Source organism: Lepisma saccharinum, chromosome 21, assembly GCF_977018435.1.
Source record: "Lepisma saccharinum chromosome 21, izLepSacc3.1, whole genome shotgun sequence".
NCBI classification, from domain to species: domain Eukaryota; kingdom Metazoa; phylum Arthropoda; class Insecta; order Zygentoma; family Lepismatidae; genus Lepisma; species Lepisma saccharinum.
In genome coordinates, this window is record NC_139249.1 from 27437727 (window position 1) to 27462805 (window position 25079).

General features: G+C 38.5%; 1 protein-coding gene across 1 annotated transcript in view; it reads right to left on the minus strand.

Moving 5' to 3' along the window:
* Positions 1–25079, minus strand: part of LOC146004117 (uncharacterized) — a 127309-nt gene that overhangs the window by 53762 nt on the left and 48468 nt on the right. The window contains exon 7 of the mRNA XM_083142781.1: positions 2972–3125. Coding sequence (XP_082998907.1) covers positions 2972–3125 — 154 coding nt within the window. The remainder of the gene's footprint in view (positions 1–2971; positions 3126–25079) is intronic.

Sequence of the window (25079 nt, forward strand, 5' to 3'; positions counted from 1 at the left end):
ATTATACAACACATAAACTAAACTGCGTGGCACAACAGCCCTTTTGGGTGCCACACCAGGTCAAGCGATTTTCTTATTAGGTGAAGCGTGGTCAGAGGGTCCAATTCAATCGCCGCTGTTTTCTGGTGTCACGTGCCAAATCGGCAGACACAATCACGAAGGCGAGACGGAATAGTTAGCGGGAGCGACGACAGGTGGCAGCGCGCCAAATATTGAGAAAGAGAGTTGATTGTGGAAATAAACAAATGAAGCGTACAAGAATGTATGGAAGAAATAAATGACACATTCTAAATAGCAAATTATCATGATAAGCGATATATTCATATACGTAATATTACGGAAAGTTAATAAGCGAGGAGATGATTACAGAAATCTAAAAGATCGGGATTGATATTATTTACCTCTGGCGAGGAGAACGTCGTCAGGTTTTTGGTTGTTTGTCCCCGGTGGCGCTATTGTCAAATTAGACGCCCCGAAGCACTTTACGGCTGCGCTATTTATTAGTCGCACTGGGCCATAGGCAGCGCTGGCTATTAGCGATCCTGGGTTAAATCCCCGGTGTTGTTTTTAGGAGGAGGCGCTACTGTCAGACTAGACGCCCCTAAAAATCATCTATAGCTTTGGTTCAATTCTCGACAAGGAATGCAGTATAATGATTTTCTATATTATTGAGAAGAGATATGGTAAAGAAAATATTTGCGATAAATAAGAGAAATAAGACTTTCTGCTGCCAAAGAAGAATAGAAGAAATAAGAATTTGCAGTGGAAGGACTAAATACAATAATTTATCGAAAATATAAGAAATATAAATATCTCGGCGGAATATAGAAGAAAATAAGAATTGCTGAGTAAGAAGAAATAAGAATTGATATGAATAGAGGAAATAAGAATGGCGATGAATTAAAGGGGGATAACCATTTGTACATAGAAGAAATTGATTAAAGAAAAAGAAGCCTTTCATATTCACCATATGATGTCGTAAGAAGAAAAAACAAGAAGCTTTTCCTATCTTATTATAGAAGAAATTGGTGAAAGAAGAAGAAGCCTTTCCTATTTATCATAGAAGAAATTGATGAAAGAAGAACAAGACATATATTTACTATAGAAGTAATTGATGAAAGAAGAAGAAGCCGCTAAGACGAGAGAAGAAGAAGCTTAATCATTCATATATAAGAAGAATATAATTTACGTATATTCAAACTTGCCAAATATTTCTCTGTACGTTGTTAAGATTCAGAATATACCTAGTCATATCATAAATACTGACACAACATTGAAAGTGAATTATGACGAAAGTGTTAAAGATACTTTAATGTCCTGATTGTATAGGTTACTTACAGGTCTAACGAACACATAACACCAATTATTTTTCAAAATGGCCGCCTTTGGCCTTCACACAGGCCTGAAGTCTCTGCGGCCACTCATCTACAGCATTACGCACTGTCTCCGTAGGGAAAGTCGCCACTGCCTTCACCAGGGACCGTTTCAGACTGTCAATATTGGCATGCCTCCTCGTACAGACCATGCCCTCAAGCACTGACCACAATTTGTAGTCTAACAGGTTGAGGTCAGGGCTGCTAGCAGGCCAATCAGCTGGAGCAATGAAGTCCGGGACATTGCTCTTGAGCCACTCCTGGGTAGAGTGTGCCTTATGGGCTGGTGCGGAATCCTGTTGGAAGGTCCAATGTTGGTTCCTGAACAAAGTATCACTCAAAGGCTTCACAACAGAGTTCAACACAGTATTTTCGTACTCTCTGGCTGACGTTTTCACCCCTTTTTCAAAAAATGCAGCTTGGTGGTGCCATCATACGCCACGCCCACCAAACCATGACTGAGGCCGGATGATGACCCCTCTGGGTCTTCGGGGCTTTCTCCCGAGCTTCGTGGGATGTTGACGCATACACCTGGTCATTTTGGCGATTGAAAGTTTCCTCAATGTTGAATATCTTTTCATCTGTGAAAAGAATTTTCATGTGGCCATTGTTGGCGTAACGCTGCAGGAGGCGTTTTGCTTTTATCACCCTCTGCTCTTTCAGACGTGCATTGAGGAAGTGACCTGTACTTCGCCGGTAATCCTTCAACCCCAAGTCACTTCTTAACACACGAGACAATGACATTTTGGGAATGTTCAGCTCACGAGCAAGCACTGCCTGCTTTCGTACAGAATTTCTCCGAATACGGGCTGCCACTGCTTGCATTGACTTTTTGGTTCGTACGCTGCGTGGGCGGCCTTGCCTTGGGCTATCATCAACTGTCCCAGTCTCTGTGAATCGCTTGATGGTCCGATACACGAAAGATTTGCTGATATTCAACTTTTTAAGTGTTCTGAATATCATGGGGGCTGTTTGACCCACTTTATGAAGCACTATTACTGCCACACGATTTTCGTAATCGCCCCACTCCATAGCTACACTTTTACGAACACACTTACTCTATGACAGCTCAACTCACAATGGCCCGCTCCAGCCTCTTGCACAGGAAGGTTGGCCGCGACCTTGAAAACCGGTTGTACACACTGCCTCAAACTTTATGTCAGTATTTATGATACGACTAGGTAGACTCGCCTTTAAACATGTCCTTTGGCAATAAACGCTTTCTTATTCGTATTCTCGAACCAATAATCCATTAACCCTGAGATTAAGTTGTATGTAGCCGTGGTATAAATTGTAAACTAAAGTACGTACCCTAAGAGGGGGCGTGACACTGGCTTTCGACACCGGAGTAGTTTACAATTTACGGCACGCAGTTCCCACAATTGTCATCCCACCGGGGATTGAAGAAAGGACCAAAGGCTCGCACGCTACGCGGAAGCTCTTTTAGAAAACATATACTCTCTCTATAAAAAATAATCACCCATCCATCTTACACCTTGCGTTGGAATATCCGAATAAGTTGCAGAGGAATGGAATTTTGATTTGGGCGAAATGAAAGTCTTGAACGCTGAAACCAGAGAGGACGAGGACGTACTTACCCAAATAACCAGCCTTTCTTCGTCTTTCCCAGACTTTTGCCTCCACAGGGGAACGACCCTCTTCTCGTTGGAAACGAACACCACGTGACACTGTTGTAGCTCCGTTGGGTGCTGGTTCTTCACAGCCTGGCATAGCTTCCATACATTTTCTTCACTGCAAGGGGAGAGAAAACACGTTAGAACATAATCAGACTCACACTTTCTTTCTAGGTTATTCTACACAGTTATGTTACAAACAATACTTATGTTAATAGATGAAACAACAAACGAAGTGGCACATCTGTGTCGTGGATGGGACTTAATACATGACAGTAGAAGGGCAGGAGGATAGAACCATGACACAGCAGAATTTGACACGTCCGGTGTTAGGTTACATCCGGTGACAGCCGTGTATGAGCGGATAGAACGCTGATTCAGCAGAAAGTTGACGTGCCTGTTGACCTTGAAGATGTCCAGCGAAGATGTCCACACTGTACAACCGCCGTCAGATCATTATAAGGAAGAAACCAGCTTACGGTTCCCTGGAGATAGTGTTCATCGCAGAAAGTTCGTGGCGGAACTTTATGAACATATTAACGTGCATCGAGCATGCGGAGGTTGTGTGTGAAACAGTGTCGCCGTATCTGAAATTATATTTTGAAAAGTGTGTGGAATCTTGCATTCTCGACCTTCGCGAAAAGTGTTTCGGATGCACGGATCTTTCCCCTGTCCATGCATGTAATAAGGAGAAGTTTGTGCTTTCCCACCTACATGGATGTACAAAACCTGAGCCTTTGTCTATACAAAACATCGACGGGAAAAGACTTCCCAAAGAAATGTTTGTTTTCTGTGAGAACATGCTTGTGCAAAAAATAGTGAAACATTTTAATTCAGTGGTTGCAGCAGACAGTGGCTATGGCTATCACAGTGACACAATTCCTTATGTGGGTGAGTCAGTGGTGGATCCAGAAGTTACAGATGTCCACGAGAATTTCAGTCGGGTACTTCACCCACCGACCTTTTCTAACCTACACTGCACTGTTTTATGCAAGCAGTTTATTGTACTGTAAAAAGGAAACATGCTGACTTCCATCTAGAGATTAACCCTTTGGGTTGGAATACGTGGTTCATATTGTGTAAAATTAAGAAAGTGTGACTAACAACTGGATTAGGCGTATACTGATACATTGAACATGCGTATTTTTCGGAAGCGTAAATATTTATTTCTTGAACTTGTTTGTATGGGCAATCAGGGGGATAGAGCTATTATCTCTTGGGGTCTCGATCCGATTTTGAGGCACATTGCACCGTTGTTAGGATCCAAATTTAAACTGCAGATCCAGTAGCGATTGACCTACCTGAGGACAAAGTTGATTTAAATCAAACTTTGAAAAATATTCTCGACATTGAACATGAAGATAAAAGATCATTTTCAACCTTCAAAAACATTAGGCATAATACGAAATATATCCAAAAACCTGCCAATTGGGAGGGGCGATCACCCATATCGGCCTCCCCGTGGATTCGCAGCTGGGGTGAGTGAACAAACTTGAAAAATAAAAAACTTGCTAAATAACATGCTTATAAACTGGTGTCACAATATAAACATGTTACGTATATGTGTGTGTGTGATTCTTTTGAATTTGTAAATATTGGTAATAAACAGGGGTAAAATATACGATATGCTTTCTTTTTCTTTCACTTATCAACCCTTTAAAAATACACATGGTTTATATTTTTACTGGTAACAATCAGTGTTAATAACAACATTAATATTTAACTATATAATGAAAAAAAGGTGTGTATTGTGGACTTGTCGGAGATAAAGCATGAGAGTTTTTCTGCACGGCGCTGGACATGCAAAGGCAAGTATCTTTATTTTCATTCTATTTCTAGTAGTGATTCTCTATTTTTTCTTTTCACTATAAAAAAAAACTTAAGAGAAAAATCGAATTAGTTTCTATATCACATATGTCGCCATCTTGCTTGTTTCTTTGTTTAATTTCCCTTTATACATTGAGGTTAACATAACTTTAGAATTTTACATGGAACTGAAACATAGAATGTTGCCTGCATTGGGGGAGTCGAGCCTGCGACCCCCCTCTGATCACAAAGCCATAGTGTCGGCCATCTTGCTTATCTTACCTACTCTTTATGCATTAAAGGTAATCCGTACTGGACCCACACGGTAAAACATCAGAATATACTTTCTCTTTATACATTAGTGGTAAAGTCTTTGCATTGTAATCAAAGGGGTTCCAGGTTCGATATCCGGCGAAACAACTTCATGCATTACGGTTAATCGGGACTGCGTTAAAAAAAACGCCAACATTAGCCCCCAGTGGAAATCAAACCCTCGACCCCCTTGGTTGCAAAACTACAAAGTCAGCCATTTTCTACTTGTGTATCAAGGTTAATCGGGAATAGTAACTCACTTTCTAATCAAATCAATGTTATTCTGCAATTTGCCAACATTGGGACTCGAACCCGAAACCTCTTGAATACAAAACAACAGTGTCAGCCATTTTGTTTTGATTTTTTAATATCTGTTCCTGCATAAATAAATACCAATGGGGACTCAACAAACTTCTTTTTTATTTTAAAAAGAACATCATTATCAGGCAATTTGACAACATTGGGAATCGAACCCGGGACCTTTTGATTACAGCATAAACATCATATTTCCAATTAGTTCATTTTATCTTTGTGCACAAGAGCTAATCGGGACTTTTAAAACAAATACAATTAAATATTCAATTTTGCCAACATTGGGAATCGAACCCTAAACCACTTGGTTAAAACATCCGCGCCGCGCCGCACGCGAAACACAGCCGCCATATTGTTTTTATACAAATACTATCTATACACAGATAGGCTAATCGGAATCTATAATGGGGGCCAATAACAATTGATTCCATTTCACTACATACTGAATCGAACCCGGGACTTCTTCATTACGAGGCGACAACGTTAGCCACTCGCATTTCGTCGTTATTTTGTTGCGTTTATGTACAAAGAGGCTAATCGATACAATTCAATACTGACGTCGTCGCCTTGTAATCAACGGGTCCCGGGTTTGATACCCGGTGGAGGCACATAGTGGTTCGGATCCCCACTTTAAACTGTATATCCAGTACCGATTAGCCTTGCTGTGCATAAAGTGGACTTAAAACACCAACGCAATCAATCAATTAATATTGACTCTACCAGGAATCGAACCCTCAACACCCCTTGTTTACAGATCAATAACCTTAGCCGCTAAGCTTTCGGGTTACAGCGCTATCTCAAAATCAGATTCCTTCATGTATTTGCATCTTACACAATTGATGCGCGCGCATATCCTCCACACACACACATACGCACGTGTTAGGTTAGCATACACCAAGAAACAACGTCACAGGTCAATTACCCCTCCCTCTTCCACATCGCCACACGGCTCTTCGCTGGACATCTTCAAGGTCAACAGGCACGTCAACGTTTTGCTGACTCAGCGTTCTATCCGCTCATACACGGCTGTCACCGGATGTAACCTAACACCGGACGTGTCAAATTCTGCTGTGTCATGGTTCTATCCTCCTGCCCTTCTACTATGACTTTCAATACAGAGGGATTTTGGAATGTGTCATTGCAATTAAAATATCCCGGAATAACTGTAATGATTATTGTTTAAAGGCTTTAAAAATGTTCGCTCTGCAAAGGATTGACGTGTGAGAAAGGGCAGAATCTTACTACTGTTTCTGTTGGTTTGACTTGCGTGGACATCTTCTTTGGTGTCTACATCACTGTTTTACACATACTTACTCCCTATAAATCTGCACCCTACTTATCATCGTCGTCGTTATTAAGGCCCGCTTTAGAAGAAAGCATTTTTCTTAACATTATGCCATGAACAAAATGCCACTAGTAAAGTAAAAAATCTTATGGCATTTCTTAAGAATAGAACCGATCCTCTTTCCGTAGACATTTTTCGTAGCATAACCAATCAGAAGCGAGTTCTAGGTCACGAGTGCTGATGTAATAGCGGCCAAATGAGAGGTAAACAACGTATCACTTCACATTTTTAAAAGCCTCAAGCGGGAGGAATAACGTTTCCTGTAAAAAGGGTGTTACATACAAATCAATTGCGCTGCTTAAATACATACTTTATAGCATATGCAGTATACGTATGGAAGAATATTTTAGTTGTTTCAATAGTAAACGCCGTGCACTAACCATAGATGGTATAACTTAGTAAGGCTTACCATACGTCCGGGATTAAGCCGGACAGTCCTGGTTTTTTATTGCTGTCCGTGATTCTGAGAATCTGAACATGAAAATAGCTAGCAGTACAGAATATTCACGACCAAAATTTATGACTGGCAAGGATCGATCGATTATAAGGATCGATTATACCTATTCTGATTTACAAAAGAGTGCACAAGTTATTAATGCAATTGTAAAAGATGCCGTAAATATTGATGACCTATTTTGATGAACGTACATTGTTGAACAAGGTAATTCAAAACCAAAAGGTAGGTTGTGGTTCAAGTTCTGAAAAAGTATCAGGTACTATTGAAGAGAAGCGGCGAGCAATTTTTAAGGGGTTTCAAAAGACTGGTATTTCACGCAAGAACATTTCTAAAATGGTTTAGTGTGCTACGTCTTTGCTTAGAACATTTGCTCCAGTTGAGAGAGTATTTTCAATTATGAGGAATATTTGGTATGCAGGAAACGGTAGACTTTTACGTAGTATGCACTGTTAAACATCTGCTGAATGTTAAAATTAATTCAGAACTTTCATGTTGTGGATTTTATTAAAACAAACAAGCCATTTCTGAAAAAAGTCATGTCTAGTGAAAAGTTCAAGTGAGTCAACTAACAGATAATGCTACCTAGAACAGAGAGGCTTCGTTTCCTAAACATCAGAAAATGTTTTATTCAATTAAACACTTGAAAATTAATTGATTGATTTTAGAAAATAATGTTCATATTTTTTCTAGTACAATTTATAGTTTCATGTTACAATAAAAAGTTAAGGCTTTTAAGTAATTTCAATTTATTTTTGTAATATAAAACAGAAAATCGGCAGTAACGAGTTGATTGCGAATATGTTCTGGGCTGGACCCAAAAAAATATGGTAAGCCTAAACTTAGTGTGCCTTTCGCGCTGTATATATTATACATCGAAATCGCAAAAGCTAATCGGAAGATTGCATGAAATGCTTCCGTGTAAAGTACTAGCTGCTATAAGATTTTTGGAAGCATTTACATAGCATTTATGCTAGGAAAAATGTTAAAGGAAATGCTTCCGTCTACAGCGGGCCTAACTCAAGAGGGATAAAGCGACGTCAAGCAGCCAAAACATAAACCACTGATGTGGCAACAGTGCATGTTCTGATAGCCGCCTAATTTCGTGCCAACGACTATAGTCTTAGAGTTTGTAATTTGTACTGTATTTATTGTCTTTTCGTTCCTTGTTCATAGCGTCTCCCACGGACAACTTGCCCCAGTCGATACCGTGCTGGGAGATATAATCAAATCACCAATGTAATGGATCCTCCGTGCAGAGCAATAACCGACGGGGGAACTCTTGCATAAACAATCTAATGAGAAATGACTTTCCTGTTTTCCTTACCTTTGCTAATTTCCCCCAACTTCCTACGAGGTAATTAACTTCAGTGTCAATTAGCAATCTCCCTACGGGGTGGGGGGGTGGGGGTATGTTAATGCTACTTCGAGTCTTGAGTGATTATACAGGCGAGCAAGGTGGGTACATGACTGCAAAACAATCAGGTTTGGTGAAAAGGCATTGGTCGACTAGAATTACGTCATACATATGTTCTTGACGGGTAAAAACAATAGAAGACCCGGCTCGATCATGGATGTATTTATAAATTCCGTCTAATTATCACTCATCCTCGCCGTCGCAATTAGGGAAAAGTAAAGAAAAGTGACGTAAAAGTAACAATACAAAATACGAGAAAATATAGCAGACTTAGCAACGCAATTGATTTTCATAAAAACGTGTGTAGGAGTTACGTGGGCGTACAGAATGGAGGGTTGATGCCACGCAAAATGCAAGAGCTAAAAAAAAGTAAAAATTGGAAGAAGTAACATTTAATCTATAGGAATATGCGTACAGTATGAAGCTATTAAAGATATTATTTTCTCTTCTGCATCATTCAATATATATGTACGTTCCTGAGAACAGTTATTTATTATTTATTGAAATGTATGAACATTTGGTATCGAAGAAGCGACCGTCCAACTTTTACCAGTAAGATATTTTTTTTAAAAAAGTATTCACTAAATTCTATATGAAGTAACATCACGCAATTAAAATAAATATTTTTTGTAATTGTAAGTCTTCTAACTTCGGGTTGTATTCCGCCTTTCTTAGCGCAGAACTCTCCTCTTTCCACACACGAACGCACGCGCACACGCACACACACACACTCACACACACACACACACACAAACAAACAAAGAATTAATTTATAGTTTCGAAGGAAAAGCATAGTTCATACATATAAGGTGTCGCAATTCAACACCGATAAACTTATGTTCAGGACATTGAGCACCTGCATTAAGTTGTGTGCACAACTTACCAATACCTTTCAAATTTGCTCATGCTCTATCTTTAGCTATGGAGGCCGATAATAGCGCAGGTCCTACTGTAGTTTCTTGACAAAGTACAGTGTGTACATTTTGGCTCGGGGCCGGGATAGCGCGTGACTGCAGAACGAAGAGGCATGGCGCAGATGCCGGCATTTTCGATCTGTAACGGCCAGGTTTTATGGACATAGCTTTAGTATGCAGACAATTATATTTAATTGCATAACGAGTACTAACCTGTGTTATAAGAGTTGTTCAAAGTGGTGGACAACTGCATTCTCACATTCCCGCCATTTTTAATGAAGTTTTGATCGACATTTGTTCTGTTTGCAAGTTGTTATCTTGCAGGGTGGTCACTCTACGATCATGATAAAATTCAAGTATAATTCCCGGTTTTCAAGGCGAACTTTCCAAAAATTCAAGGGTCACGGTATATATATATATATATATATATATACAGGGTGATTGGTAATTCGACCTATTCCTGGAAAGGGGTAATACTAGAGCACATTTGCAACAAATTTGACCCTATGCACCGGGGGTCGGAAATCTATGGGTTTCGAGTTATTGCAGTTTGTAGATTTTCGTGACATATTCCGACTTGCGACCAAAAAACTACTAATTGTGAAAAAACTACTACACACTGGACACTTAATCGACACGTTGCTAACAGCTGACGAACGAGTGACTATTGGGAAAAAAATTCATGCCCAAAATTCCCATACCCACAGAAAGAAAGTCATTGGAGCACACGTCATGAAGAAATTTGGAAATTATTGTTTAAATCGAAGAGGATTGTTCAAAAAAATAGTAACACACTGAGCGTAAAATTTGCGGAAAAAACGTTTCATAAGCTCTCCAAAAAGATACAAACGTTGTCAACTGGCACACGGGTTGGGGGAAAAATCTGAATAAAAAGCGGAGAAGGCGCGTTGTAGACCTCTTTGTAAAGTGAAAACAAGTTGTCCGTTGTGAGAAATAAAGGAACGAAAATTAGTGAAATAATAACGTTATTTACCATTCTCATGATTCCAGGTTGTCAGAATTAACTGTTACAAAAACTACAAATCCTGTTAAAAATTGCCTCCCCCGGTTACGTATGCAAGCACGCAACCTGCGGCGTACTCCAGGCACAGTCACTCGCGTTGACACTCTTGTCTCTTGTGTATTGGGCGGCTGTCACAATTCTCTCTCTCAACTCTTCTTGGGAATCCACTGGTGTACTGTAGACTAACTCTTTCATGTGACCCCAAATGTCGCATGGCGTCAAATCCGGAATCCTCGCCGGCCAGATGGTCGGGCCGCCTCGACCAATCCATCGCATGGGATAATTGTCGTCCAGCCATTGTCGCACACCCCGGAATAGTGGGCTGGGTAGCCATCATGTTGGTAAATCATAGCCCTTCTCGTTGCGAGCGGCACATCCTCCAGCAGCGTCGTCAATTCTTCCCTTAGGAAGTTTTCGTAGGTAATGCCGTTTAGGTTTTGTGGCAGAAAGAATGGCCCGATAACATGATTGTGGATGATTCCCATTTAGTGAGAATTTTCTCTGGTGAGCTTTTTCTTTAGATTTTCTTGGGTTATGACCCTTAGGGGCCCAAAAATGCGCATTATGAAAATTCGTAATACCATCGCGGTCGAATTTGGATTCGTCCGTCCACAGAATTCTTGTCAGATGATGGGGGTCTACAACGCGCCTTCTCCGCTTTTTATTCAGATTTTTCCCCCAACCCGTGTGCCAGTTGACAACATTTGTATCTTTTTGGAGAGCTTATGAAACGAGGAAGTTTTTTCCCGCAATTTTTACGCTCAGTGTGTTACCATTTTTTTGAGTAATCCTCTACGATTTAAACGATAATTTCCAAATTTCTTCATGACGTGTGCTCCAATGACTGTTTCTTTCTGTGGGTATGGGAATTTTGGGTATGAATTTTTTTCCCAATAGTCACTCGTTCGTCAGCTGTTAGCAACGTGTCGATTAAGTGTCCAGTGTGTAGTAGTTTTTTCACAATTAGTAGTTTTTTGGTCGCAAGTCGGAATATGTCACGAAAATCTACAAACTGCAATAACTCGAAACCCATTGATTTCCGACCACCGGTGCATAGGGTCAAATTTGTTGCAAATGTGCTCTAGTATTACCCCTTTCCATGAATAGCTCGAATTACCAATCACCCTGTGTGTGTGTGTGTGTGTGTGTGTGTGTGTGTGTGTGTGGGTGTGTGTGATGTGGGTGTGTGTGTGTGTATATATATATAATTTAAGGTGCGGAATTTATATTTACCATTCCACATACTGGGACTCAAAATATATCAACAAACAGAAGTCACAAATGTTACAGGATATATTAATCGACGAAAAATTGAAACTACTTTAAGAATTTCAAACTCAAATTTACCAAATCAGCTTCAAGATTTCTTATCCTGCTATAATTTTTCATTTGTCAGATAGATTATTTTGTAAAGGACTCTAACAAAGTAAACAAATTGAGATAATTCTGTTTTATTTTCCTTCCTGGAGAAAAATAAAATCTAAACTGTGAAAAACGTGCCTCAGGGCATTATTAAGCATGTATAAATTCAATGGGATTTGGATTTTAGAAAGTTGCAATGTTTCATGTCTACGGAGAAAAATTCACGAAGAATTCACGTATAATTTCCGGAGCCAATAATTCACGTATAATTCCCGGTGAATTAACCCGGTAGAACGCGAACTGGACAAAAAAAATTCCAAGAAGAAAATTGCTTCTTAAGTCCGAATTTTAATTGTTTAAAAGCATGTAAATAATAATATATTGAATCATTAACCTAATTTTATTAAGTTTGAACATTTTTATTTCATTACGCAAAGATAAAATTGAGAAGAAATGAGAAAGAAAAGACGGCAAGAAGAGCGTTTCCTGCCATAACGTAAGTACGCACGCTGGGTAAAAAATATCCAGATGAAAAATTACTTCTTAAGTCCGAATTTTAATTGTTTTGAAGCATGTAATTAGTAATACCTTCATTAATTAATATATTTTTATTAATTTTGTACATTTGAATTGAATTCTACAATTGATACAAACGAGAGAAAAAAATATGTTGAAATACCAAACTGAAACGCATGAGCGTGCGCTGGGTGAAATTTACCCAGGGAGTGTTTTTACGGCCCTGCAAGCGGAACTGACGAAGGTCCCGACAGTCGGAATGGTTCATTGGAAAGTTACTGAGGGTGGCCTTAGACAATAATCGGAAGTGATCAAAAAATTATATTTAAAAATCGATTGGGTAATTTTTACCCATACGGGTTAAGAACACTCAAGTTTTCGGCGCAGTTCTGTGAAAGAAAACGCCATCGTACTGACATTAAAAATTTGATTGTTTATTAGCAGGAAGAGCGCACAAAGCGAAAGAATGTCTGAAGCTCACGTTGCAGGCGTTGTTGCTTATCAGTAGACCTCGGACTTTTAGCTTCTATACCTGCCGCAAAATTAGTTTGGTATTGAGAGCTGAAGGAACATGCGTCACGGTGTTGCCATATCATGCGATTCGGTACGGTACGCAGTGCAGCCGTCTGACGCTGTGTCGAGGAAAACGTGTTATGAAAAGGAACAATGATGAAATGTGTTATTGTTTATCGAGGAAAACGGAATACCAATGATGAATGTGTTATTGTTTTCTCTCTTCATTTCCATCTCCCTTAAAACATGAACGAATTAACGAAACGAGCACTGTTTACAGGTTACCTTTTCAATCCATTCTGTATATACACTTTCGATAATCATTTCTTTCCGAAGTCCCCGTTAAAGTCTGTCCGTCTTTCAATTATACCGCAACTGAGTTGGTGGGGCGTCTGACTTTCACGTGTGAGACCCGCGGTGGTTTGTGGAACTTGAGCGGCTCCGGGGTCGACTCAGCCCAAGTGAGTACCTGGGGCAAACCTGCGGTAAAGGCGGTTGGTGAACCACATCACCTCCATAATATGGCCTAGGTCGAGGTCGAGAATGTGTGGAGCTTTACCTCCACATCCCCATATGCCTACATACTTTATTTTGCGTCCATTATTATTTTTTTTTTGTATGGGAATCCCAGATATTTTGACTGTCCTTAAAGATGTTTCCCCACCTTGAAAAACTGCCGAATATTTCAACGAAACTCGCAGTTTCCCAGCAGTGGGATATTCTTTCCTCCTATAATAAGAGTAAATATGGCGACGAATAGCATCTTGCTGAAAGGTATCTAAATTTGTCACGCGTTTATTGATATTCCTCTTCTTTCCTGGGGTTTCCAATTTTGAAGCCTCGCATTTATTTATTTATTTATTTCTACCATATTATATTTTTCTTTCCCTATGGTAACAATAGTGTTCTTAGACACGCCGACAGCAGCAGCAGTCCTGTGCAGAACTTTATTTACAGAAATGATTGGAGCCCCATTGTTTTTCTCTTGCTCAAATTATTTGCGCTCAGAACAAACCATCTCCCGCGTTTGTCCTTTGAGAGGAATTCCTTTTTCTTTTAGTGCATGGCCTCTTTGGTACATTGTCATCTCGAGTATTGCCTCCTGTGCTTGACATTCTTCACACAAGCTCACGACACACTCAAGAACACAGAAAATTATATACAAAAAATAACAACTAAAACAACACGCTATATACAACAAAGAATACCCTAAATTCAATAAACACTAAACAACGGACCGGTTAAAATATCACAGCAACGCAACAAACAAACAACACGTCCTCTCCCAACAACATGAAAACTGATCGCAGGAAGAATCGCCCGATAAGCGGCAACCCCGAGATAAACGTTTTCTGTTGCTAGGTAACCAGGGCTTGGGTGAAGCACTGGGAAGATTTTGATTGGCTCGCATGCCAGCAACCCAAAAGTATGCTTTTAGGTTCCTAAAATAGGCTCTAAAAATCCTAAAATAGGTCCTGAAAATCTTAAAATAGGTCCTAAAAATCTTCTCGAAAAATCTTGAAGTAGGTTCAAATAATTTAAAATAGTTCAAAATTCCTGAAAAATGCTGATTGGGTATAGTCACCGGCAATGAAATTGGGACACCTATATCCTGAAATACGCACTATCTTGCATAACGTTATGTGTGTTGCCTAACCCTACGGAGATGGCAGAACTTACCATTGGAAATTTGCTATTAAAATCCACTCTTCGCCGTATATTAGGCAACAATGGTTTTCATGTTATCCAGAGTCAAACTCCGCAATTTTGTCTGTGAGGATCATCTTATATGCTGAAATGTTCAAGTTTGCAAGGCGTGAATGCCACAAAGCACCGAAGTGACGCGAAAATAAGCAAGACCACACAGGTCACACCACTTTGGATTTCACAAGTAACAGTGGCACCCAGTGGCGGCGATTAGGGGGGGGGGACAGTTGCCCCCCACCCACTTTTGATCCCGTACTATGCTAAAACTTACCTACATAGGGAAATAAACTGTCTTTCCCCCAGTTTTGACATCTTGCACCCCCCCTCCCCAAGTTTTGGAACCCAATCGCCGCCACTGGTGGCACCTGACATTTTGCTTTGTTTAGAGTTTTGAAAAATCACCATGGGCTTGGATGAAGGGAAATCGACAGAGTACATTTCAAACACATTCATCATTGATTTTTTTTTGCCTAAAAAGGCTTGATTTAGATGCATAAACCTAAAATAGGTTCTAACAAGCAAAATTTGTCGTTCTTTTAGGCACTATAAAACTTCATCAGTTGTTGCGTTTCTTAATGAAACGCTGACATAACTTATTATCTCTTACATACCTGTAAAGAAAAAAATAGGTTTAAAACCTAAAATCCGAGGTCTGCTTATCACTTCAGTTCTGTTCGTTTTAGCGTGCAGTGTAAATTCTCCCTCATTTCAATGCGTGTGTGTGCGCCCGCTTTTGTGTGTTAGTTTTCTCTGTGTAATTCCAGTGTGTGTTTAATAAGATTGTGAGACCATTCAAATGCCAGCCGAAAAGTTCAACTTAGAACAAAGAATTGTTACGTATGGCACTCTTTTGAAAACCAAATCATGTCGAGACGTTTGTAGGCAATTTCACAGAACTTTCCTGGCATTCCAGCTCCAGGTAGAGAACAGTCAGGCAACTTGTTCTGATATTAAAAGGAACAGAACTTGCAAGAATTACGGAGGAGGAACTTTTGCATGTCAATCAAAATTTCATTAAAAATGGCGGGAATGTAGTTGTCCACCACTTTGAACAACTCTTATAGCACAGATTAGTACTCGTTACGCAATATACATATAATTGTCTGCACGCTAAAGATACTTATATGTGTAAAAATAAGCGGGACGTTATGGATCGAAAATGCCGGCATTTGTGCCATGCCTTGCCGTTTGCAGTCACGCGCTATCTCGGCCCCGAGCCAAACTGAACGCACTGTACCTTCTCACGCTCGTGGCTCGCTCTGTAAAAGAGATTTAGTTGGAAACTGGAGGGGGAGAGAGTTGTGACAAAGGAACTTCCCTAGCTATTCGAGTCATATTACGTGGGGGTGATTACAAAAAAAGTTGCCAAGCCTGTACATAACAGGATACTGTTTACAGTCTGGGCTGGTGTCGTGTAATGTGAGCTTCTATTGTTGTAACGAATTGCAACTACTTGCACCTACTTCAACGGTTCTTAATCAACAATTTTCCGTGGAACAGTGGTAACGTGTTTGTGCAGTTTTAGCGAAATACACACTTCATTTAATTACATGTCAGAGATAAGGGGTAAATCTAAAATATTAGTATTATAATTTGTTTCCTATGATGTACCCTCCGGAGGAAGATGGTTGGATTCAATAGTGCTTGTTCGGGAAGTAGCCCTGATCGATCTATTAACACGGACATAATGCACAGAAGCGAGGTGAGGGAAACAAGACGTAACGCAGGCAGAGAAATGAAACGATGCTGAGTGGTTCGCGTGCAGTGGCAAGGCCTCGTGTCAACAGTTCCGTTCAATCAATTCTCTGTCGATTTCTTTCCGGACGCCGCTGGCAAAGACCGAGAGGCGCGCCCCCCGGTCACGACACTCTCCCAGGAGATTAAGTGGTCAGATTCTGCCATGAAAAATTCACCTCTCTTTGCCTGCATTTATTTATTGAAATTTCCAGTACAGCAGAAGCCATTTTTAACCGGGAAGAAACAACGGTAAAACAGTACACCAGTGTTAAAAAAAACATACAAAAAAAGATAAAATAAAATAAACAAGCCAAAACAGTACCAAGGTAAACAGATTATTTTCACAATGCATTACTTATGTATATTTTTTTCTAAGTTGGTGATAAAAGACGAACTCTAACTAACTCTCTAGCCTTCTTAAACCCGAAGGTTCATGGCTGCAGCAACACAGGCCTTCCATCTTTCCCTATCTTGAGCAAGTTCTATATACTCTTTTCCATCCCTACCGATTTCCCTTAGGTCCATCTCAACGTTGTCCCTCCATCTTCGTCTTGCCCTTCCTACAGGTTTCTTACCATCAGGTTTCCCAACAAGAATCCTGTAAACTCCTCTTTCCTCTCCCATTCGTGCCACATGGCCTGCCCACCTAAGTCTTCTTGATTTAATTATTCTAATAATATCTGGACATGAATACAAATTATGTAGTTCTAAATTATGTAACCTTCTCCACTCACCTGTCTCCTCATCCCTTTTAGGTCCAAAGATTTTCCTAAGGATCTTATTTCCAAATACCCTCAATTTATGTTCCTCTTTCAATGTAAGGGTACAGGCAAAATTACTGTTTTGTATATTTTAACTTTTAGTTTCTTAGATATTAAACGAGAAGACAAAAGTTTATGAAGAGAGAAGTAACATGCATTTCCTGAATTAAGCCTACTTTTTATTTCCTCTTTAATATAATTTTCATTTGTTAATATTACTCCTAAGTATTTGAATTTGGAAACTGGTTCAAACGAGTTATCAGAATGTATAAAAGACGAATGTGAACTTAATATATCTACTTGGTTTGAGATGATGTTGAATTGGTTCGGTAGCCTATGGAATAATGAACGTTGTATGAATGAGAGTCTGGGGGTTGCTGTGTGGAAAGTTTCCTTGCTCCGTGTTTTATGTCTAGGCACTCTGAGGGAGAGTTCGTGGAGTGGGATGCTACATCTTAGGTTTCCATTTATGATCTTATGTAGTAATTTCATATCTGCAACGTATCTACGTGATTCTGGAGTATTTAAGCTTAAATTTGCAAGCAGATCTCTCTTAGGTAGGTGTCTCACGGCAGTCACTCTATATCGAACGATGGAGAGGAAAAAGCTGAGAACACTGTCGACCTTGGAGGTATAAGAAGGGACAGCCATGCTCCAGATGAGCAGTATTCGAGAATTTATTTATTTATTTATTTCGTCTTCTTTTACATGGCGAAGTTAAGGCTGTGGAGCCTTTTCTTCCACTTGACCATGTTTACAAAAAAATTGAATATGAAATAATTAAAATATTGAAAAAAAAGGAAGAAAAAAATATATAAAAAATTACAGAGAAATAAAAATACAAAGAGAAATTACATATAAGAAAGGTAATCTAACCTATAGATACGGACACACACACTCACACACACATATCTTTGCCCTTACACACGTACAAGCAAATACATAACACTACACTTACTTAAGCACAGTCCAATATTATACATACTTAAAACACAGTCTAAAACGGTATACTTTGACGATAATTCATCTTAACTATTACTCTAATTCATTTTAGTGCCTTACGTCCTTCTATCATTCTCTGCACCCGCCATATTAATAGGGAAATCAAACATTTAATTTTCATTGTATAATATGTGTAACTTTAACAATTTTTTGAACGTCACAATTGAGGAAGAGACATGAATTTCAGGTGGCAACTTGTTCCAAAGGCCTGCTGAGGTAACAGTAAAAGAATTTGCATAAAAGTTGGATTTGTGGAGTGGAATGGACAGCAGAGACCTTTCGCGCGATCTGGTGTTGTGGCTGTGAAAGTCGGAAAGATGCTGAAATCGGTTATAGAGATATTGCGGGTCTTTTATTTGGAGGATTTTGTACAGTAAAATTAACTTATGAAAATTACGTTTATCGCTTAATTTAAGTCACTCGACCTTCGCAAAGTACGATGTCAAATGGTCTGAATATTTTAGGTCGAAAACGAAACGAATGCAGGCATTTTGAATTCGCTGCAGTCGTTTAGCTTGCTCGTGATTGACATCCAAGAAAGTAATGTCGCAATAGTCAACAATGGGAAATACAAGAGACTGGACCAGTTTAATTTTTATGCGTTCAGGGAGGAAGTTTTTGAGCCGATAGAGTGAATGCAATGCACAAATGGGGTACACAAATGTTTTGAAGTACATGGAAAGTGATTTTGGGTATGGATTTCGGTGAATCTGTCTTTATGCATTGCCTTTTTTGTGATGATTGAGATATGGCTTTCGAAAGTGAGTTCCGTCCGTGTTGTTCTTTTGTTAGAGGGATGTCGGTGAGTGTATAATTAATTACCTTCAATAATGTGTTGCTTCAATGAAATTGTTATGCAAGATCATTTTGAAGGGTATATGGTCAATTTCCATTGCTTACACCATTCAGAGAATCTGTATGTGTCATTTTGAAGAGGTTGCATGTCTGATGGCTGTTTTATTTCTCTAATAATCTTGCAAGATCTCCCGTCCACCTAGGATTTCGCACCCTGCGCCACAGCCTCGTTGGCCTGCAAGAAGCAGTAGTTACCGGGGTATAGGTAAGGATAATGCAGTTTACTCTAGTTTTCTTGCCCAAATTGATCGGATCAGGCTTTTATGGGATTTCACGATTGGTTCTGGTCTTCAGAAACGGCAACATCGCAGGTTTTCGAAACAGCGATTTCCGGCTCCGGTACAAGATCTGGCCCTGCTGTGTGCATATTTACGGATCCCACTCAGTTCAGCATAGGAGGAACAATTCTTGCTCCTGATTGGTCGACTTTGCGGAAGTGACCTAACACTTGTCTTCTGCTGGTATTTTGAAAGCAAGACACGTATTCTGTAGCCACACGATGTATTTGTTGAAAATGTAGCCTAATGAGAATTGTAAAATGTACACTATTTTCTAAAAAAAATAATGAAAATGCGTATTTTTATTCTGATGGTACGTTCATCGGAAGGTAACTGTAGCTAGTAGAAAATAAAATCCATTCATTTAAATCGTAAAATTAATCTTTAAATTTTCCAACTTAGTGAAGCTTTTTAAGCAAAATAATTCTTGTACGTCCTTTGATTTGAGTTTCATTTTTCTATCTGCGAGAGAGAAAGCAACATAGGTATACTTGGAATATTTTATCAATGAGTAGTACTGTAAATTACTGGAATAATGCCTGCTTCTTGCAAATTTGAATAGCTAATTTGAAATTCCCATGCCAAGACACATAAATGAAATAAATAATTTACAAGTTTCAATGTAAATCGTGAGATGGTACATACATAATTATTTGTACATTTTTTCAGGAAAAAAATCAGCGGCTTCAAAATATTTATAGAAACCTTGTATAAAAATGTTCCTAAAATTTAATGAAGTTTATTTAGTGAATTCTTATTCAGAATTTGTACACACCATTACCTTACATACCAAGATTTGAGAACCGTTTCTCCAGAGTGTCTGACATGCCACTGTTGATTTCTAGTTTGCAACTGCAACTATATAATTTCAAAATGTCCACTAGTGCTGGAGGTTTATTACCTTCGCACTTCATAAATTGTTGTTCGTGAATAAAAAAAACTGATATGGAGTCTATACAGAATCTATTTGGTGAACAAATAATACCATGGAAAGAAGCATGCTAACGGTAACGAATGTTAATATTCAAATATCCTGCTTCATAGACGTGAACTTAGAAATGATTCTTATCTTGGATAAAAATGATTGATTTTAATGTGATACTTCAAGTGGTTCTGCTGTCTTCATTACTATTTTATTTTTTACACTTGTTCATTAACTGAAAAACTCCCACCTAAAGTTTAAAAAAGAAAATACCAAAGAAATTGCATTTTTTCAATGGTAATATAATGTGTGTGTAAATGATAAACATCTGGAAAATACTAAGCCATGCAGAAAAGGCATGAGGATGGAGAGCACAGAAGATTTTATATTAAGAAACTTCAAGAGATAACATGCTGTACAGACCAATAAACTACATTATACATTCTTCATATATTTACATGTGACTTAACTTTGCTTCATGAAGAGGCTAAATTAAGTTGACTCATGATCTCACCATCAAACGTTCCAGTCAAGTGGTCAGGAGTGGCATGTTGAATTGTTTCTACATGTAACCACTGATTTTATTGTTTGTATGTGCCTATGTTTCAGACACTGGTTCTGTCTCACTCTTACATGGGACAACATGGAAGCAAATACAGTACACTACCCAGAAAACGGGAGCAGAACCAGTTTCTGAAACATTGGCACATATGGAAACTAAAGAGAGACTTCACACTAAAATGATGTGTCACTTGGAATGAATAGCAACAATTCACACTGATCCACTGCACAAGCCACCATTGGATTGTCTCATCCTCAATTGACACATGTTGCTTCAGTGTAAAAAATATCCCAAAAAAAACAAGCAATGCAAAGTCACAACGAACTTTGTCTTGGTTGTTTTTATGGTGTTAATATGTGATGTAAAATACAACCTTTCTGAAATAAATTCCCCATACCCGTCCGTAGCTTCCATCACAAGGAACAATTCCTATCCATCCTGAATGCCCTTTTCCACAGGGCAGTAACCTAAAAGGTCATAGTGCCCATCTCAAAGCACATCATCTCCTAGTTGTGAATATTCTCGCCCGCAAAGTCGACACACACATACACACACAGAAAGTTGGTATCTATATTTATTTTCTACATCTCTTGCAAACCAGAAGAAACATGGATGCCTTGTCCAGGATTGAAAGTCAGCATCCCTGGTTTCACAGTGCAGAATAGAAGAAACAGCGTGCCAAATACAATTTGTTGGTATTACAAACATGTATTGTTTAACTGCTTGCTCTTTTAATGCACTGATTTCTAGTGCTGCTTGTAGACCCTTCATGACCAGTGCTTTAAGTGGTTTCAGTCAATAGCCAGAATGTCAACCACAAATGAATCAACATGAGTACTACTACTAATGATGACAATAATAATGGTGATTGGTATTGTTATTATTATTGCATACAAAGTAAATATAAACAAACTATTACATCTGTTACTTCAGAAAATTTAAGTTGTCATTTGGATTATAAAAGAGAGCACTTGCCCAAGTATAATATTTTTTTCAAAATTTCCGCACTGCTCACTGACGAAAGACAAATTTAGTACAAGAACTTTATCTTCATCTATTTGTTTTCAAAAAATAATGTTACAATGGACAGACTTTTGTAGTGTAGTAAATAAATAAAATGGATGACCGGCAGGAATCGAGTTCTGGCACAAAAGTAATTTACCAGAACGGAGTTCCAGCTCACTTTAAGCCCTGTTCATAACATGGCATTGTAAAGGACTTTCTAGATTTGTATGCATCCATCATTGGTTTCAAATTTGAAGAAAAACACATGTTTCTCTAACTCAATACAAAAGAGAAGCATTTGCACTACTTTCATTTACAACCTAACAAGATGTTGCATGAGTGTATTTAATCCAGGATCACTTGTGTCTATAATTGTTACAAGTGCTCAAAGTGGCGGGTAACATGGAAAATTTTCCATAAAGCATCCCTCAGTTTGTATAATTTGCACAGGCATCTTCCCACCTACTGCATTGTTTCCATGTTGGTTCATACAAGCACCCTTCTATCCCCAAGCATTCCACCAGCCCAGCTAGGAATTTCCACTTCAACCATTGATGATAGGGAGACTCGAGAGGACCACTAGTGGCAAGATATTTTCTATCTTATTTTCCATCAATCTTTGTTCCTATGATTACAATTATTATGAATGGGAATGAATGGCAATTTATAGTCGATTCGATTGCTGAATATATTAGGTGATCACATTTCAAAAGTGTCACTGAAATTCCCAGGTTTGAGTCCCAACCTGTTCATAGATATTCTTCATGGGTGTGTCTTCATCAATTTCATCCAATAATCACTTATCCTCATCATGATTAGCCAAAATGACACAAGAAGAGAAATTAAATAACAATACCACAATATTTTGCAGGTAATAAAGGGTGTTCCGTATAGGATGCCGAATTTGAATCGAGTGCTATTGTTTTGTTTCGAGGTTGGCAGACCTGTTCTTACCAAAGTTGGTATCTGTTGTTATGCCGATTAATGTAGCCTCAATTGTTTTGACTCGTTTGTTCTGGTTACGATATGGAACTCCATGAAAAATTCCCGCAACGAGTGATCTCTTTGCATGGTGCCCAGGAATGGCCGGCAAAGTCATGTGATTTCTTCTTATGAGGGTTTGTGAAATCACAGGTGTACACCAACAAACCACAAACTCTTTTGGAACTGAAGGCGGAAATCATACGGGTGATTGGAGACATCAGGACAGACATCTGCGAGAGGGTTATCAATAATTTTGTGGAGAGTATAAAAAATGCATGCATACTCAGTAGGGGTGGACATATGCCCGACATTGTTTTTCATACATAAATGGGAGATGTTACTGCTTACATATATGTGAAATATAACTATTTTCATGATATTTTCCCTATTTTTTACTTAATTTTCTAATTTGGCATCCTATACAGAACACATATATACATGTACATCCAACGGCGAAAGAAACAGTAGGCAAATTGTCCACCACCATTTTCATTCGGTCTGAATTACACAATGTGATGAAGACGAATTGAAATAATGACTTCAATAAGCAGAGAACAATGCCTGCTTCGAACCAATGTAGTTTCATTCCTTAAAACAACACAGGATGTAGAATAAAGAAGTAATGAAAATGGCAGTGGACAATTTGCCTACCATTATCTTTGCCGTTGACTGTACATGTAATGTATATGTATCGCTAGTAACTATCTACCAGCTGCAACCACATGCTATATAAGCAAAGAACAAAAAGATGTAGAACTAAGTAAACTTTTCCCCAAAAATATTATAATGTTTAAGAAGAGTGGATGTACATTTTATGCATAAGTGAAAGTCTCAAAAGTAGCACATTTCAGGTTGCACTTATTTTTTGGTTGTTTTTTATTTTTGTTAGTGTGAATTGGAATAAGGGTATGGGGAATTAATTATTTTATTGGGTTATATTTATCAAAGTGCGAACATAAGAAATTTGAAGGTGACAAAAATTAGCATTTTAAGTTAGATATACACTTATACTAAAATTCTAACAGACATAGACACAATCACCAAAGCAGCTGAAATGTTAACATTTTATCCACCCCTTGATAAATGACCATCCTAATTAACACACCCAAAGAACACAAGATGGAACCCTTTAACTGGTTCATTGGATTTTGCGTACATGACCCCCTGTAGTTTATCTTTATTTCTTGATTTGGTTACACTTTGTTTATTTTACGACACTTTTATCCACAACTTTGGCTAATCACGAAGGTGGAAATGAATGATGATAAGATGAGAGCGATGAAGGGATCATCACAAACACATATGGATGACACAAAAACAAACTCCTGGAAACGCATACCTGTTATCACATATTTTAAAGTTTCATTTTTTGGTTTGCAATAACGAATTTCTTCGCTCTGCCAATGCATACCAAATGATATCGGAAAAAAAAATCAGAAGTTTATTGAAAATTAAAGTTCTTGTCTTTGCTAATTTAAAAATATTGAATGGATTTAATGAGACCTGTCAAATGTAGTTTATATATATTTGGAAATAGATTAGTTTTTCCAATGACTGCTTTTTTATTTGCACACATTATAACATCATTTGTAAACAAAATACCATTCTTGTTCTAATGTTAGTTTGGTGTGACATATTTAACCATAATATTCAAAATTAAGAGCATGCCTAATTTAGAAATTGAAACCAGACTTGAATACCACACTGTTAAAACAGATAATGGATAGAATAAATATATCCTTTGCGGCAGTTTATCTGGCAATGGCTATGGTAACATGAATGGAATGCTGTTTAAACCTTAATCCTATTTTATACTTTGTACCTTATATTTCCTACCACCTAGGTGGCTATGCATGGTGAGCAGTCAAATCACAGCCTCGCTACCAAACTTCCTTTGGTCGAGATCTAGCCTGCAGATGGAAGTTACTTTGTATTCCTTAATCTATTTCATGTGATCACCATTTCATCTTCATCACCACTATTAGCCAAAAGCGACAGAAAATCATTGTCAAGTGAGAAAAATAAAACTACAATGCATTTATGTTCCCAATAAATGTTAAATACTGAAACACACAATGAACACACATTAAGAAACAATCATGTCTTATAGCTACTTGTTGAGAATTGTAATGAAGAATTCCTGGCTTCACAGTCCACAGTGGAAGAAACAACTCGCCTAATGGGATTTGGTAGTGCACCATTAAACTTAAACTCTTATTATGCACCATTTCATGGTGTTCCACATTGTAGACATGCACACAACATGAATGGGCATTGTCTAGGC